This window comes from Carlito syrichta, unplaced genomic scaffold (assembly GCF_000164805.1).
Source record: "Carlito syrichta isolate Samal-C Ts95f unplaced genomic scaffold, Tarsius_syrichta-2.0.1 Scaffold315374, whole genome shotgun sequence".
Taxonomy (NCBI): Eukaryota; Metazoa; Chordata; class Mammalia; order Primates; family Tarsiidae; genus Carlito; species Carlito syrichta.
The window spans coordinates 5,233-23,957 of record NW_007259470.1 but is presented as its reverse complement, the minus strand read 5'-3'; the positions used below and the strand labels follow the sequence as shown (position 1 = coordinate 23,957).

The window sequence follows — 18,725 nt, the reverse complement described above, 5'->3', positions numbered from 1 at the left end:
GTAGGGGTGATCCGTAGGATGTGTCAAGTAGGTTATAGCTATCTTTCACATAGGGAAATGGTCACCACCAGTAGGCAAAGAGATATTTGGATCAACCACATCAAGGAGCTGGGAGGAGGTGAAGAACTGGAAACCACCAAGGGTGACTAAGTCTCTCTTCTGATATTAGAAAGTGCAACTTATATCCAAAATGAATGGCAAGACAACATAAAATTATAGGAATTCACTACAGAGAGCTATTTAACTTGTTTAATTTCAACCTATCTCACAATTTAAAATACTAGATCCCTTCTTTGAATAAAGATTTACTTGCGCCCACAAGTTTTTCTATACAATATTGTAAATATAAATTTTATATACAGTAACTGCATTTTTCTTATCATTCTTTCAAAGTTGTTTATAGATTTTTTTCATTGTGGTTTCTCCTGTGGCCATGGATTATTAAGAAGTGTGTTTTTAATTTATTTCTAGCTTAATTGCTCTGTAGTCAGAGAACATACTTTATCTAATTTCAATCATTTTAATTTTTGAGATGTGTTTTATTGCCTTGAATGTGGTCAATTTAGATGAATAGTCTATGTGTGCTTTAGAAGAATGCATTCTGTGCCTGTGAGATACAGTGTTCTATGCATGTTTATTAATGCAAATTGGCTTTCTCTTTACTAATTTGTGTTTGCTTACATATTTAGAAATCTTCCACTATATTTGTAGATCTCTTCATCTTTATGTTAACTTTTGCTTATCTATTTTGAGGCTGTTATTAGGATCATTCACATGAAGAATTATTATACTTTTCTGTTATATTGAAATTTTCACTAGCATTCATGTGTAGTTTCTATGTCTAAAAATGCTTTTGTCTCAAAAATCTTTCTTATATAATACAAATATAGCTTATCCAGTTTTATTTTGGCTACTGGTTGCACATACAACTTTTTTCTATCACTTTCATCATTCTATATTTTTCAACATTAATTGTCACTCATAGCAGTACACAGATTCTTTTCTATATCTAGTAACACAATCTTCATCCTTTACTTGGATTGCCTAATTATTTACATTTGCAACTGTCATTGATGTTGATGTGTGTGTGTGTGTGTGTGTGTGTGTGTGTGTGTGTGTGTGTGTGTAAACCCAACTCTGTCTTTTTCTAAGTGCTTTCTTTTTTAAAAAAAAATTATTTTATTATAGAGTTGTGTGGTACAAGTAAGGATTAACTACATAAGTAGGTTGCATGCAGGTGAAGTTTGGGCTTCTAACTAGTCTTTACACTCCTGGTAGTGGACCAGGTTCCCTCTGTGTTGTCACATGCCTCTCACCTTCCTCCCTCCCTTCCTTCCCTAGCAGTTCCCAGCAACTGCCAACTACTAGTGATCAGGGCCCACTTATGAGTGAGAACGTTTTTCAGTTCTTTGTTTCTGTGATAGTTCACTTAGTATGATGGCCTCCAACTTCATTCAAGTTGCTGTGAACTCCAAGATTTTGTTCTTCTTTATGACTGGCTATGTAATACTCCATTGTGTATATGTACCATATTTTCTTTATCCAGTCCACTTTCAACGGGCTGTACAGTTTGTTCCATGTTTTTGCTATTGTGAATAGTGCAGCAATAAGCATGCATGTGCAAGTGTCTTTTGGTAGAACAATTTATGTTCCTCTGGGCATATTTCCAGGAGAGGAACTGCTGAATTATATGGAAGCTAAATGTTTAGTTCTTTTAGGAATCACCACACTGCTTTCCATAGAGGTTGAACTAGCTTGCAACCCTGCCAACAGTGTAGAAGCGTACCCTTTTCTATGCACTCATGTCAACCTCCATTGTTTTTTGACTTATTAATGATAGCTATTCTTACCAGAGTTGGGTGGTACAAGGTCTGAAAATAAAGTTCATGAACTCATCCTAGAAAAAGTGTTACATACCTTTTTGTTGAATATCACTACAGTCACCTTCAAAGTGCTCCCCTTGGGAAGCAATTCTTTGAAGCCAATGCCTAGTCCACTTGTCAAAGTAGTTTTGGAGCTCTTTTTCTAGAATGGCTGTCAGAACTGTCAACTTCTTCTAAACACTTAAAGGAGCTCTAATTTTCTCTACTATAAAGTGCCCCTATCACTATCTTGCAGGAAAGGTTCTTGTGAGATGAGTTGTGTATTTCAGAGGCAAGCACCAAGCTAACAAAATTCTCTAGAGTTCTAGGACAGTCACAGGAAACTTTAGTGATTTATCTAAAATATTATCCCAAAGGGTAAAGAGTACAAGGCCTCTTAAGTTTTTTGGTTTTTTTCCTCCTTTGACTCGAGAGTGAATATTTACAGAACATTTTTAGCTAATCCATATATCTTGAATAATTATAATGTCACCAATGAGAGCCCATTTCTAATATTAATCACACTGGTCAAACTACATTCTGGCATTCAGTATACTAATTAATAAATGCCCATTGTTGATTGGGTTGTAAGTGAATAGCAGAAGCACATGTGCTGACTGCTTCTAGTACAGACTTCCTGATGAAACTGCTGAGAATCTCCTCTTTTTTCTTCTTCCATCCTGCTTCTCCTAGTTGCACATCTTTGATTAGGACATTAATATGCCACTCCTGGACTCTGCAGTCTTGATTAAATGCCAGCGGCACTTGGACTATACCTTGACTTAAGAAACACATAATATCATGCTACACATGCAGACATATTCCTAAGTAAATTGTAGGCATTATAACAGTACAACAACAACTGACCTCATAACTATAACTTACTAAAGGGTCAAAGAACTCTATTTTTCTCAGCTGTCAATTTCATCAACCTTTCTTTTCCACATGGATCTTGGGAAAGTCTTTAGGTGAGATTACTTCTCCAGTCATAGTTTAAATTTATTTAATTATGTCCTGTATAATAGATTGAATCAGTAAATATCAAAAAAATTACTGAAATTTTGAAATATTATGTATTCATGCATATGTTCAAAATTACCTCCTAATTATAAAGGAGATATAAATTAGTGATATAAATTAGTGAACCTACTTTAGATATAAATTAGTGAACCTACTTTATACTAATTAGAAAGTAGGTTCACTAATTCAGTGTGTTGGTTTATTGCTGTGCCACCAAGTTGGGTAATGTTGTGTTATGATAATAAATAAATGCACTTAAGAAAATCTCACAATTTAGATTATAGCAGTCTTAAGGTCTTTTAAAGAAAACCTGGGTTGTCAATAATGATATTGGATTGTATATAGGCGCAAGCAAGAGGTGACACTTTTAAATCCCTCTCACGAGTTACTAAGACAAATGATTCTCAAATTACAGTTCCTATACTGTGATAAGAAACTTACCTTGAAACTTACAAAAATGTACATTATCAGTCCCATCCTAGATATACTAACCCAGAAACTCTGGGGATGGAATCAAGCAATCTGTGTTTTAACAAGCCCTTCAGAAGATTTTAATGCATGCTAATGTTTGAGAATCGTCTCAGACTATGAACGTCTTTCCATCTATTTTTCAATTTGGATGTCATTTGACCTCTAATAAAGCACGTACTCAAGTATCCAACTGTAGTATTAATTGTTAGCAAATATGGACTCAAGAACATTGTGCTGCAATATTTTTTCAAGACTTACAGATTCTCTGCTGGAGATGCTGTTTTGTATCAAAGGACAAGTGCCTGGGCACTTATAGAGACATACTTAACTCAGTGCCAAGTGAGTTAGAGAAGGCATCCTGGAGAGTACAGCATTCAGGTTGATATTAAAGGGCAAATAGCAAATAGTAACTAGAAATCAAGAGAAGTCACGCTAGACAAAGGGAATTGCAAAAACAAAACATTACAGTTATGTGCTTTGTCGTCTTTGGAAACTTATAGATCTCATTAACTATATTCCTTTTTAGCTTTACTTCATGTCTAATACAATAGCTAATTCTTATCAATGTTCACTACATATTTTGGAATTAGTAAATGAATGATAACAGAATCATTGGCATATATTAGCCCATAGGATTTCTGTTGCTATTCAAAACCTAAGGGATTGAAAGAGTACATCTAAGAAGTGTCTAGCAGTGGTCTCTAAAGTAGTTTATTCTTATATTTTATCAAGATTTTTAAAAATTAACTCATGCTTTCAAAATATATAATTCATCTATATGCTTTGCACATAACTGACTATAAAATAGTGGCAAACATTTTAAACTTTAGGAAATGAAAATTTTAGAGCATTTTTTTATTTTTTATTTATCTTTATTTTATTTATTTATTTATTTATTTTTGAGTTGGAGTCTCACTCTGTCACCCAGAATGGAGTGAAGTGGCCGCTCCCGGCCACCACAACCTCGACCTGCTGGGCTCCGGCGATCCTTCCGCCTCAGCCTTCCAAGGAGCTGGAACTACAAGTGCGCGCTACCACGCCCAGCTCATTTTTGATTTATTGTAGAGATGAGGTCTCGCCAAGTTGCCCGGGTGGGTCTTGAACCCTCGGGCTCAGGCAATCCACTCACCTCAGCCTCTCAAAGCACAGGATTATAGGCTGAGCCACCGAGCCCGGCTAGAGCATTTTTTAAATTAAATTTTATTTTATTATAGAGATTTGGGGTACAGTAAGGATTAACTACATAAGTAGGCTGCAAGCAGGTGAAGTCTGGGCCTCGAAATGGCCCTCACTCCCCCTGGTATAGAACCAGGTACCCTGTGTGTTATTATGTGTCTTCCCTGCCTCCTCCCCTTCCTCCCCTGGCAGTGCCCAGTGTCTGCTAAATCCTCCCTTGTGCAAATGTGACTAGTGTTTGTATGAGTGAGAACATGCAGGACTCAATTGTTTGTTTCTGCGATACATCACTAAGTATGATGGTTTCCAGCACCATCCAATTTGCTGCAAAGTTCATGATTTTGTTCTTCTTTATGGCTATGTAATACTCCATCGTGTATATGTGCCATATTTTCTTAATCCAGTCCACTTTTGATGGGCAGTAGGGATGGTTCCATGTTTTTGCTATTGTGACTAGTGCAGAAATAAGCACGCATGTGCAGATATGTCTTTTTGGTAGGATGATTTATGTTCCTTTGGGTATATTCCTAGGAGAGGGAATGCTGTATTGTATGGAAGATCAATTTTTAGTTATTTTAGATATCACCACACTGCTTTCTATAGAGAATCAACTAGCGTGCACTGACACCAGTCATGTATAGTGTTTCCCTTTCTCCGCATCTATGCCACCATCAGTTTTTTGATTTATTAATGATGGCCATCTTTACTGGAGTTAGGTGTTATCTCATTATAGCTTTGATGAGCATTTCTCTGATGATTAGTGAATCTGAGCATTTTTTCATGTATCTGTTGACTGCTACATGTCTCTTTTTGAAAAGTATCTATTCATGTTCTTTGTCCACTTTTAATGAGGTTGTTTGTTTTTTTTCATTTCACTTTGAGTTCCTTTTAGATACTGGATGCTAGGCCTTTGTCAAATGCATATAGAAAAATTTTTGCATGATGTTACAGAATATATATTAATAGTAATTTTAATATTCTCACTTCAGCGTGTAATCCTACATAGGTCTCATGAAAGAGACCTCAGGCATAGTGGAGAATGATTTTGGGAATCCTGCTTATCGCCAGCTCTACAGCAGGCTATGTTGGCTGCCTTGTGCCAAGCCCAGGTACACTGCCTGGCCATGGGCAGAAAGGATAAGAGGTGGTGGCACACCAAGTCTTGACTGCGTCCTCCAAAAAGATCGCTCAGGTCTTGTAAATTATACCTGCAGGGTGTCTGGGAAAGAAATGAACAGTATATGCTCACAATGGGAATAAAATAGTGTAACGGGAAAGCTGAGGGTATAATAATGTCAGTAGAAGGAGGAAACAAAGATGTAAAATAATTGTTGAAAACAATTGTTAGATAAAAAGAAAGCTAGACAATAGGAACGCAAGATATTGTACATGCATCTTCAATACAAATTGTATAACATATTAAAATATATTTGGTCTTTCACTTCAGTCGATGGGAAATGAGTTATGATAGAGGCATCTGCCATACAGAATCAAGGCAACTTAATTCATTCCATTGGGTTCCAAGTAATTTTTTACATATTAAAGTAGAACATAGAATGCTGACATCTTAATGCCCCTTACTGACTCTGACATTCTCTAAAGGTCATGTCTATTCACTTATACTGTAGTCAAGGGCTGTGGATATGGCAGTTAGCTCTAAAGGAAAGTGCTAAGAGAATGGTGGAAGGATTGTCATCTTTTCATGCTGAGAGCTGTCTTACTGATTATACTGAAGCTGTTTGGAGACAGTAACTTTCCAGTAACTGTGGAAATTGTCAGACTTTGGTCCTTGTAAGTTGAGGCAAGTGAGTACACAGTAAAGAGGCTTCTGATTTCTGGGCCTAGTGTGAAGAGGGTGGATATTGGGATTTGACTTCATTCAGTAGCAGGCTTTCAAAAAGGAAACTCCTAAATGTATCTGCTAGGAAAGGGTGAGTTAAGACAGAAGTGCTGGCAGAGGACCATCTTGGGAGCAAAAGGCAAAGGAGCCAGGCATGTGCAGGCAGGGAAGACTTGCAAAGGTGCAGTTTAGCAAAGTGAGGTTTAATGAATATTGCTCCCCATCATACTCAATGCTGCATAGGGACATATGCACAAAACTACCAAACATGTAGCTTGCAGTCTTCATCATACCACATTGCAAATGTGCTAAAGTACTACTATAGAGGCCCTAAGGAGAGATGTTTTTAATTTTGTTCTGTGCTGCATTTAATCTCTATTGGTCAGTATCTAGAAAAAGGAAGGCTGAAGAAATTCCAAGTATCACATTGTTTTTATCTTGGATTGAATTAAAGTCTAGGATTACAGTGGAAAAAAATAAAAAGGGAGGAAGAAAAAGAAAAAGTCATCTACATCATCAAACATGAAATATTATTGTGAAATTACAGATTCTAAAAATACTTCAGCCATCTTCTAATACTGTAGTTTTATGGAGGAGAATCCCAACTTAATCCATAATAGTCTCAGACTAAAAGAAACTGAAATTATAAATATACCTTCTCCCAAACTATCACTCTGATAATTAAAATAATTGATTTTGCACAGTGAGTATTTAGGATACAAACCTTTCTGCGACCAATAACCTACATCTTATTTAGTAGTTGTCCTCTCTGTACTACAAAATAAACAAAATAGCGCTATAGAAAAAGTTTGCAAATCAGCAAAAATCAGATGTGGGCACTGCAGTGCACTGGCATCTCAGCTGCCACTTTCAAAAAATACTGTCTCAATCATTCAACAAATATTTATTGATGGCCTACTTTGTATACTCTCTGCCAGGGGTGCCAAAATAGTACCTTGTGATCAAGTATTTCAGAATAAGTTGGGGAGGTTTTAGGGGAGGTTTTAAAAAGTATGTTCTTAAAGATGCTGATTCTAAAAATGGAAAGTAATATGGAGGTGTCTATGTTGTTTTTCAATAACCCAAGTGATTCAGATGCACAGGTAGGTTTAGGAAACTCTACCCTGGAAAGTAGGTAGTTGATTCAGACATAAAGCTTATAGTTTTTGTCTATATTCTGTCCATGTTGATATGTGCCAGTGGCCTCACAGAGACTTCCATAAGTTCATACATTGAGTTTTCACCCCTTATTCAAAAGGAATTTTACAGGCCTTGTGACAATCCTCATTATATGAGTTATATTATGATAGAATGATAATGATGTCACCAGATGTTGCTCAACATTGATAAACAACATGACCTGACCAATCACTTAGGTTCTCTGCAATGTAAAATATAGTCCATTTTTAATTATCTTCAAGTAGACTAGTCATCATAAAGCTTTATGCATCTCCCTATGTTTATGAACACTTTCTTGAATCCGTTTATTTAACTCAGAAAATAAAAATAATTTTAAGATTAAATGAAACATTACTGACCCAAAGATCATGTAAATAATTTCAAAATAAATCATGCTATTTTTAGATTTTTAAATTTTGTATTAGTGACACTGCTATCCCCTTCATATATATTAAAAGAGTATCTACATAAAATTAAAATTTATTTTGTCTATGGGCCATAAATATTTTTATTATTTTAAGTGATATGAACTGCTTGGAGGATGTTTTTATACATTCATGAGTTTTCTTTCATCTTACTAATAAAACAGTAGTTTTACAGTGAAATAAAACAAGAGATTTAAAATGAATTTATATTATTTGTGCTGAATACATCATGATAGGATAATAAGCATTACATGTTTTAGAAAAATCTTTCAAAAAATACTTTTCTTCATTTTTAGTTGTTTGTCATATAACAGCATAAGAAAAGCAAAAATAACCCTATTTGCCTATCCATTAAAACACACTCTGAGCCGGGCTCGGTGACTCAGCCTGTAATCCCGCGCCTTTGGGAGGCTGAGGTGAGTGGATTGCCTGAGCCCGTGGGTTTGAGACCCACCTGGGCAACTTGGCGAGACCTCATCTCTACAATAAATCAAAAAATCAGCCGGGCACGGTAGCGCGTGCCTGTAGTTCCAGCTACTTGGGAGGCTGAGGCAGAAGGATCACCGGAGCCCAACAGGCGAGGCTGCGGTGGCCGGGAGCGGCCACTGCACTCCAGTCTGGGCCACAGAGTGAGACTCCAACTCAAAAAAAAAAAACACCACTTTGTTTTTAGGTATATGGTATATTTATTTATAACTATCTGTAAATATTTTCTATTACTGTACTTTGCAAACATTTTAAACTTAAATTAATTGTAAAAAATTAATTTTACAAAATTTTAAACTTAAATTGACTTCGTAAGCATTTCAAAATTTTTGCAGAACACTATGTGTAACACTCTCAAATAAGAACTTTAGGTTGGTTATAGAGAAGAAAGAGGTAGGATCACAATAATGCAATATATACTTTACTCTCAATAAGTTTACAATATAATGATAAATGTAGAAATGAAAAAATTAATATATGGCAGTGAGTGAAAAAAAGGAAAAAAGGAAGTAGAAAATGCAGCTTGAATATGAAATTGGACAACCTTAACTTACTAAAATCAAATAATATTATGTGCCCTCCTAGAGTCATTCTCCATTATAAGCAGTCTTACTTTTTGTCAAAGGAATGAGATAAAGGGACTGCTTTAAAGTCCAGAATAGGCCAACTTAAATGGATGCGAGGTCTCTAGGGGTTTGATCTAAAGATAAAAGAGCAGCTCAGATGGGAGAGATGATGGAAGGGACGCCTGTATATCTCTGAGATTCTTTCTCTCTCTCTCTCTCTCTCTATATATATATATATTATATATATATATATATATATATATATATATCATCTATCTCTATCTCTCTCACACACACATTCATACACATTGTTAATAAAAGAAAATAGACACAAAAGGTGACAATTATACACTATCCCAGTATATCTTCTAATTAGGTTGATTAGTTTAGACATTCTTGTCCCGTATCTACCTGGATTTTGTTTGTTTAGCTTCACTCTCTTCACCAAACCTTATATAAACCTCTTTTTTTTTTTTTTTTTTGAGTTGGAGTCTCCCATAGTTTTTTTTTTTTTTTTTGAGTTGGAGTCACCCAGACTGAGTGAAGTAGCGGCTCCCGGCCACCGCAGCCTCGACCTGCTGGACTCCGGCGATCCTTCCGCCTCAGCCTTCCAAGTAGCCAGAACTACAGGCACGCGCTACCACACCCGGCTGATTTTTTTTTTTTAATTTATTGTAGAGATGAGGTCTCGCCAAGTTGCCCAGGCGGGTCTCAAACCTGCGGACTCAGGCAATCCACTCACCTCAGCCTCCCAAGGCGCAGGATTACAGGCTGAGCCACCGAGCCCAGCTAAATTTCTTTTTTTTAATGTTTGTAGTTCATTAAAGCAAATGATAGTAGTGCTAACAAGAATTCCTTTCACTTCTTTATATTTTGCTTTTTTCATGAAATTGTGTTGTGAACTAAATAAAATCTTTTAAAATGATATAGACATATAATAAAAGTTATAGCAAATGATAGCAGTAGCTAAACAAACATGTGCCCATACTTAAGTGTATCTGAGATACACAAGCAGCTATTGTTTAAAAAAAATTTTAAGCCATATTCATTGTAAATTTTAGCTCCTCTCTGTATTGTTGCTCATTGCCAGAAGTCCCATAAGATAAGGAATTGATCTCACTTAAGGTTTAAGCAATGTTATTTTTTTAAAGCAGAATCAAATGTCAAAATAAATCCAAATGGATAAATCCTATCTTAATAGTGAACATATGTTTCTTGCTCCCTGCTTGCTAAACCCAGATGTTAATTACTATGTTTGTCACTACATTGCTCTTTTCTTTTTTGGAGCTAGCAGAGATTATGGTGCAGGCAGGATAAATGTCATAAGTATATCACCAGTAAAGCCAAGATTACTTTACACAGTCTGGTAAAATGCTGATGACATTTTAGAACTAGAATTACAAAAGATTCCTTAGAAGCTCACTGTTCTTCATAGTGTCATTCTCATATGCAACTCTAATATGAATATAGTGGGTTGAACTACATTAAAGACTGGACTTTCTGACAAGTTGCTTTATGAAAAAGGCAACAAAATACAATTACTGTTCAACTTTGATTTAAAACTCTTATGAGAATTCATTTTTAAATTCACATTTTTACAGCTCTTGGTGGTATTCAAGAGAGATAGATTAAGCTTACCGTTTTAACTCACTAAAACTAAATCTCACCAGTCAATTCTAGACGTTGGCTGGACAGTTAAAAAATGATAACACTTAATGTGCTAATTTAAACAAAGAAAAAATTGATCTCAGTGTTATATTACATTACTTCTGGTCTTTGCAAGTACTTTAAATCTCTGTGGTCTTTGATAGCCAGAAAATGTTCATATGATATAAGAAAAGCACTTAGGCTTTAAGAAACTTTGAATTGATCAACTCTCTCTAAAAATCAATCATGTTACATTGCAAATCACTTAATATAATTGGCAAACAAAATATTCATGAGACTTCTGAACTTAAAATATAAGCTGATGCAGATTTTAATTTAAAATTGCTCAGTTGGCTTTCGAATTTACTATTGACTGCATTTTTATAATTAAAAACACAGTACTAGACATGAAAATCCTATATACATTAGATAAACATCTATTTTAGCAAAGAAAAAATATATACTATAACTTCATAGAACATCTTATATAATAATTCGTAAGTGACTTTAGATTACCTAAGGCCAAATCTCAAACATTTATTTATTTATTCACCAAATGTATAGTGTTGTACACAGGAGAAATATTCCAAATATTTAACAACTGTTGGGGCACAAGCACTAACCAATCAGCATGATTGCCAAACATTCGCACCAAGTTCAAGTTGTCTATAAGACTTACAGAGATGTCAAGTGGAAGGTTGACGTTCAGGGGCAATTGTTGGCTGGAAATATCCATATTGGAATTGTAAGCAAATAATGGATTATCAAAGGTACGAGACAAGATGAGATTAGTTAGGGTGAGAATTAAATATGAAAGAAAAGCAGTCTATGGATGATACAATGCAGAACATCAGTTTTAAGTCTGAAGGATACAGGCGAATAAAAAACTGAGAATGAGAAGGAGCAACCAGTTGGACACCAAAAGAACGTAGTGCCTGAAATCCAAGGGGAAAAAAGTATTTCAAGAACAAAGGAATGATAAGCCGTGTTAAAAGTTATTGATGGTTAAAATTTTATAATTGACCATAGATTCAGCAAAATAAATATCACTGGTGAACTTCCAAAAACAGTTTGATGGGAGTATTAGGAACAAAAACTTGATTGGAATGGGTTCAAAAGAGAATGTGAAAGGAGGAGCTGGAGATAAAAGATAGAACAAAAATCCTTGTGAGAACTCTAAAGATAAACAGTGGGGGAAAAAGTGTGCAGAGAAATGTAGGTCAATAATTTTGTCTATTGAAATAAATTATAGCTGATTGTGTGCTGATAAACAGATCCATTTAAGAAGGAAAAATATACTATGCAAGAGAGAAATGAGAACTCAGCCAGAGGTCAAAATGATGATCTTAAGTAGAAAAGAGGGCACAGAGTCTAGTGCTCAAATAAGCTTCATATTAAAGCACAGATGATCTACTCATGTAACAGATGAAAGGGCAGAAGTGAGATAAGTTGATAGATGTGTTAGAGGAAGCTTATGGAAAGTACTTTGTTTCTATTTTTCCATCAACAAGAAGACCAGCCATGAGCAAAGTGAAAGAGGAGAAAAGGGTGTTGGAGTTTTGAGAAGTGAGGATAAGAAATGAAATTGTCCCATTGGTGAGTGGAAAAGTATATGGACTAGTGATATTTGTAAAACTGTTAGTAATTTTAAAGACTTGGTCAAGGGTAATTGACATGGGGTTACAGTGAGCATAGTGGAGTGCTTTTCTTTAGCAACATTTAACAGTCCTGTTATGGTTGCAAAGTTGGCAGAAAATAGCCAGAGTTGGGTTTTTTGTCAAGGGAATAATGTAATAAAAGGGGGAAGGCAAAGAAACTGAAAAGAACATGTAGAGGAGTTATTATAAGTATGAACCATGGAATCTGAATTTACAAGGGGACATGAAAGCATAAAAGGGTTAGGGCCACTGAAATGATCTTAGAGTCAACAGGTATTTTAAGTTGCATAACTACAGAAAATGAGCTGGAAAGGAGAGAGAGGGGCTATAGCTGTAGACTGCGAGCCTAGGAATCAAGATAATGGAAGGGCCTCAGTCACTAGTCAAAGACGAGATGGAAAGAACAGGAGTTAGTGTCCATACTAGGGCATGGAACAAGATCATTGAAGGAGAGAAACTCAAGAGAAAAGAATCTAGGAAATGGAAAGATGATTTGTGTGAATATTGAATTATAATAAGAGTGTATTGAAGACAGTTACTTAGAAATCCAGTGGGCAAGGGTAAAAACATGGAACAGAAGGCAACAGAGTCAGTAGACATGATAGTCAAAGCAAGACATTTTCATAAAGCAAGAAACAGTGAAGGTTAGAAGGGCAAGAAAATCCAAGGAGAATACTTACTCTATCTCCCTCCAGGACCATGGTTAGGAAGGAAATGAGTAGAGGCACAACAACCACTTCAGAGACTTAAAGGGGAAGCAGAATGAAATGCTCAGAGAACACAATATTTTGAGCTTATAAGGGATTTTGCTGATGGCATTATCTAAAGCTTATTGCCATCTTTTCTTTCTTCCACAATGCTGCACTGTCATCTTTATTTTTAAAAAAGCATGTCTCTCACTTGTGGCCTGTATGCACTCTTCCCTTCTACAGACCATTTGCAGTGGTTACCGACCATACTTTTGTTTGTACAAATCCAAACAATCACTTATTCTAGCTGGTGTTCCATTTTCTCATTTCTAGAATAAAGAATTTACAATCAGAGGTTTTACAGAAACTATAAGCATTTGAAGAATTAAGCAGAAAAGCAATATTCCTCCAGGAATCTTCTAGGCATTTCAAGACACTTAGGAAAAGTGGCCTCGCCCATTCATTTCCAGTTGTGCCTTCCAGTCATTGACACAACCAAAAGTGAAGCCATATGCTTCCCAAGCATTCCATATTCTAGGGTTGCTAGATTTAACAGGCTACCAAGTTAAACTTGAATTTTCAATAAACAACATTTTTTAGCAAAAGTATGTGCCAAATATTGCCTGACAATCTTCTGTTTTTATTTACTATATCTGGCATATGGGGAGCCCTCTGCAGCATATAGTTGTACATCATAGTCAATATAACAATGCTCCCCCACCCCCAGAGTTGTGCAGCATCAAACTTACAAAACTAAATGTGGTGATACAGCTTGGAAGACAATACAAAGTTAGTTGAGAACGCTGGTGTAGATTACAAGTGAGAGTAATTGTAGCACTAACATTTCTATGAATCTTCAAACTATCTAGTGATGTAATATGATGAAAAGCTATGGGATACATATACACAAGTAAAGTCACCTAAGAAAATTTTACAGTTGATTATTTTGAGATCCAACAATATTACTTTATTGTATCCACTTCATCTCTCTTATTGATTTATTCCTCTATTGACACTGGATCATGTTTATCGTCAAGAAAGAAAACAATTGTTGGGCTCGGTGGCTCAGCCTGTAATCCCGCGCTCTGGGAGGCTGAGGTGAGTGGATTGCCTGAGCCCGCGGGTTCGAGACCTGTCCTGGCAATTTGACAAGACCTCATCTCTACAATAAATCAAAAAAATTAGCCGGGCATGGTAGCGTGCACCTGTAGTTCCAGCTACTTGGAAGGCTGAGGCAGAAGGATCACCGGAGCCCAGCAGGTCCCAGCTACGGTGGCCAGGAGCGTGCTACTGCACTCCAGTCTGGGCGACAGAGTGAGACTCCAACTCAAAAAAAAAAGAAAGAAAGAAAAAAATCTTATTACAATAATAAAGATTAGTGTTTAGTTGCCCACACCCAGAATTATAAATGAGAACTTGAAAGATACGACAGTGTAAACACAAGGGAATAATTAGCTAGTAGTGACATTTCAGACACTAATTTAAAGCATATCTTACCTACCACTGAAGTTTAATAACTACTGGGTAATGAGGTCAAAATGTTGTCAATGAAGAATAATTGACTAATTGTCAAAAGGCCAAAGAAGGTCAATTTTCCTTCAACAGATTCTGCAGTCTAAAGTTTGAGTTTAAGTTTTCAGAATTAAAAACTTGACTTGTCAACTCCCTGAATATGGATTCATTTTTTAAAGTAGACTCCTATTAGGCAAGCTCACAAGAGATCAACACATAGAGAAGAAAATTGGTAATTGACTAATTTACAATGATGCCTAAAGTACTACCTACAAAAGAATATTTACATTAGAAACCAAAGTATTCTATATTTGAAGACAAGTCCCATTTTGTTTCTATACAAAGTATTTATTGAACAGAAACAGTGTATTAGGCAAGAGTAAATAAGTCGCAATCTCAGCTCTTCATATCTCACTGTCTAGATTAACAAGAATAAAGAGCATATGATAAGCCTTGGGCAAATGAATTCATAGAGAAGAAAAGATAGAGAAAGAATCAGGCAGGAAGACAAGGAGCTGTGAGAAAGTGATACATTGAAAAAAATAAATATAATTTAGCATAGTCAATAATGAAATACCAGATGAGAATTGGTGAGAGATGAGGATAGGCAAATGAGCAAGACTGGTCTTACAGCTGTGAAAGAACAGCCTTACAAACCTTGTTAATTAAATTTAGCTTTTTCTGAAGAGCAATGCAGGTCACTGCAGAATTTAAGCAGTTAATTATTAGATCTTCATTTTGAGAGATCAGTTGGGCAATTGTGTAGAGAAGGCATTGAATTAAAGAGTAGCAAGATAAGAGTTAAAAACCTCTACCACATGGCAATTATACCTGGAAGTAAAAATGGATAGGTGAGATATTTAGGAGGAGCAATGCACATGACTTAGCAATTCACTTTATGTATAGGATGAGGAGAACAGAGAGTCCAAGAAGACACATCTTATTTTGAGCCCGGACACAGGAAAAGAAACAAATTGAGATGAGGGGAAAGAAAATTAATTTACTGGTACCCTTTTTAGGTTTGAGTTGTTTTTAAAACACTCAAGTGAACCAATAAAGGGGTATTTTGATATAGAGGGTTTAGGTTTAGGAGAAAAATCTGAGACAAAGGTTTAGATGTGTGCATCATTATAGATGCCACCAAAGATCATAACATCACCCAGAAAGAATGCATTAGAGTAGTGAGGGAGATGGAATTAGAAGTGAGAAACACTAAAACTTAAATTATAAATGAAAGGAAAAAATAATTTGAAAAACAAAGTCTCAGGAGAGAAGCCAGAACAAATGGAAGATAAACTGGGAGAACTTGGAGTCATAAAAGCAAAGGAAAGAGAATATTTTGCTGAAAATGAAATAGCTGTATAAAGGCCAAGGAAATTCCCATTGGATTTAGAAAAATATATACATTTTTAAAAGAGAAATGTTGTCAGAGATAATAATAAGAACATTTTCAGAGGATAATTAGTGGCAAAAACCTGTGTGTGGCTGATCCTAAAGTCAGTAGAAATTGTAATGGAACCAGTGTGAATACAGACTATTTTTTTCATCAGTTTATGTCAGAAAAGAGAAAAAATAACACATGATTTGGAAGGGGCATTAATAACAAGATACTATTTATGTGAGTATACTTTGTGTGGTTTGACTAATCTGTTTGTTAGTTTTTAAAATTGAGAGAGTTGACCATATTTTATGTTGATGAGAAAGAAAGAAAGGTAGAGGGTGAAGATGCTAAGTTATAGATGGAAATATGCTATAAGCTTCTAGAGAAAACAATAGAATCCAGGACACAGAGGGAGGGATGAGCATTGGCTGGTTTGCCAGAACTACCATATCAAAGTACTACAAACTGGCTGACTCAAACAACAGAAAATGATTGTCTCTGTTCTGAAAGCTAGAAATCTGAGATAAAGGTGCCTGCAGGGTTGGTTTCTTCTGATGGCTATTAGGGAAGGATAGATTCAGGTCTCTCTCCTTGACTTGTAATGGCCATCTTCCCCCTGTGTCTCTTCACACTGTTTTCCCTCTATGAATATCTGCATCCAAATTTCCTCCTTTTTAAGGATGCCAGTCATATTGAATTAAGGAGCCTCCACACTCCAGTATGACTTGATCCTAACTTAATTACTTAGATCTGCAATGATCCTATTTCCAAATAATATCACATTCTGAGTTATTGGAGATTAGGACTTCCATGTATGAATTTGGAAGAGAGACACAATTCAACCTATAATGAATAGGAAGAAACATTTCATCCATTGTAACAGGAAAGAGAAAATATGGCTGTGTATCAGTAGATTACAGCAAGAAGTATAGGAATTTTCATCCTCCTTATATTTTCTCCCATGTGGAAACAAAGTCATTGGCAGAAAAGGAGTCAGAGTTGCAAGTTAAAGTTTTCTGGGGAAGCTTTGAAAGAGCTATTGTACAGAATAAGAGAGAACATTGATCAGGGAGACTGTCAGGTAGCTTTGACATCTAGTAAGGCATCAACCTATCATAAGTAGTCAGAGAAAATAATCAATTATTCAGTGGTACCCTTTAGATAATAATGTGAGGTCTTATTGAGAGGGTTACCTTAGTAATATAGCAGCTTTCAACAAAACATGCACCAATTTTGCTAAGGAAAAGATAATTTCGGATTCACCAGTTAGCTATTAATTTGGAGCTCAGATTAAATGTTTGTTTGTGATCTTTCCCTTTTAAAAGAGAAACACACTTGTTTCTCTGCACATACTAAAATTATACATAAATAGAATTTATATTGAAGTATGTAATATAATCTGTTTCCTCCACTAGCTTTTGTTCTGAAGATAGAGAACACCTTATGCGCCTTTCTGTCTCTAAATATCACCTAACATTCCCCAGTGCCATCAGTATAGTCAGTATTCAGTGAGTGTTCCTAGAATTAAACCTCGAGGAGTAGCAGTTATTCACTAAGTTCAGATCTGGGTCGTATTGAAAGTAAGTTTTCTCAGAAAGACTTGTCCAAGGATACACTTTTTCTTTGGAAAAGAGACGTGTGAAATTCATGGATATTTGTAAAATTCAATAACGTAGACATTTATGGCAAGCACCAAGAGCAGAGCACACTTGAACCTCTTGAAAAAATAAAAAGTAATCAAGCTTTCAGTCTTACAAAAGACTAGTTTAACTTATGGTAAACTCTGTATTTATGACATCTATAGCTGGTATCTATTTTAAAATATTTTTATATGGGAATGTTTTGTGTAATAGTTAATATTAGTAATAGGAAGTAATCAACAAATGCAATAAATGAAGAAATATTTTGTCTTGTTTTTCAGAGTGATTGTGTACTTAACTTTTTTCTCTCTGAGCCTGTGCAACAAACAACTGAAGAATCATCACTTATGTACCTAGGCAAGTAAATTCATCATTATACTGTGTGCAGTTATTGAGTTTAAATATAATCATGCAAAAAAAAACCCATAACTGTAATTGTTTTCAATTTCCAAAAAAAACCTTTAAAGACTAGATCTTTAATAGTATTTTCTAACCATTTTCAAAGCTTTTTACCCTTTAGAATGTGTTCAAGTTAAATTAAACCCAGATGTGTTTGTCTAATTATATAACTATATGTCACACTGTTAACTCGTTTCAAAAAAATTACGCACTGCAATAGAATTGCATGTCAGAGACAGAGTTCCTATTTCCCCCCATAGGTAAGTCTCACAGTTTACTTCACATATTAGGAAGCAACAAAAATGAGTATTAAGCAGTAATAATGGTCACAAATTATTTACTTGTTTCACTCTTATTATATAAAGCTCAGTAATACTCTACTTCCCTTATGAAGTCTTACTAGGATATCAAAGTTACCCAGCACAATTATCCACCTTATTCTCCTCCAAATGTGCATTAATTCTAATTAACATTTCTTTCATCTCTCTTGTTTAGGCAAAGTCTTTTAAAAGATATGCTATCAATATTAAACATTTGTAATATAATTTCACTACAGGGAGTAGCTATCCAATAACTGATACTGTTTTTTATCACAACAAGATTTGCAAACCCATAATTTGTTGGACCTCACCAGTCTTTTCTTCACAATTCCCAGTCTTCATTTATTCTACATCTGCCTTCTCATTCTCTAGTTTTAAGATAAGGTCCATCTACTTATCACCCATACTTGTACCTGACATCTTAGTTACTTATCCTTTTGATGTACAGTTCTGT

General features: G+C 35.4%; 1 protein-coding gene across 1 annotated transcript in view; it reads left to right on the top strand.

The window, feature by feature from the left end:
• Positions 1-17,913, top strand: part of PIK3C2G (phosphatidylinositol-4-phosphate 3-kinase catalytic subunit type 2 gamma) — a gene marked incomplete at its 3' end in the record, with an annotated part of 314,051 nt that extends 296,138 nt beyond the window's left edge. The window contains 1 exon segment of the mRNA XM_008072653.1: positions 17,834-17,913. Within this exon segment, the coding sequence (XP_008070844.1) occupies positions 17,834-17,913 (80 nt within the window).
• Positions 17,914-18,725: the final 812 nt, after the last annotated feature.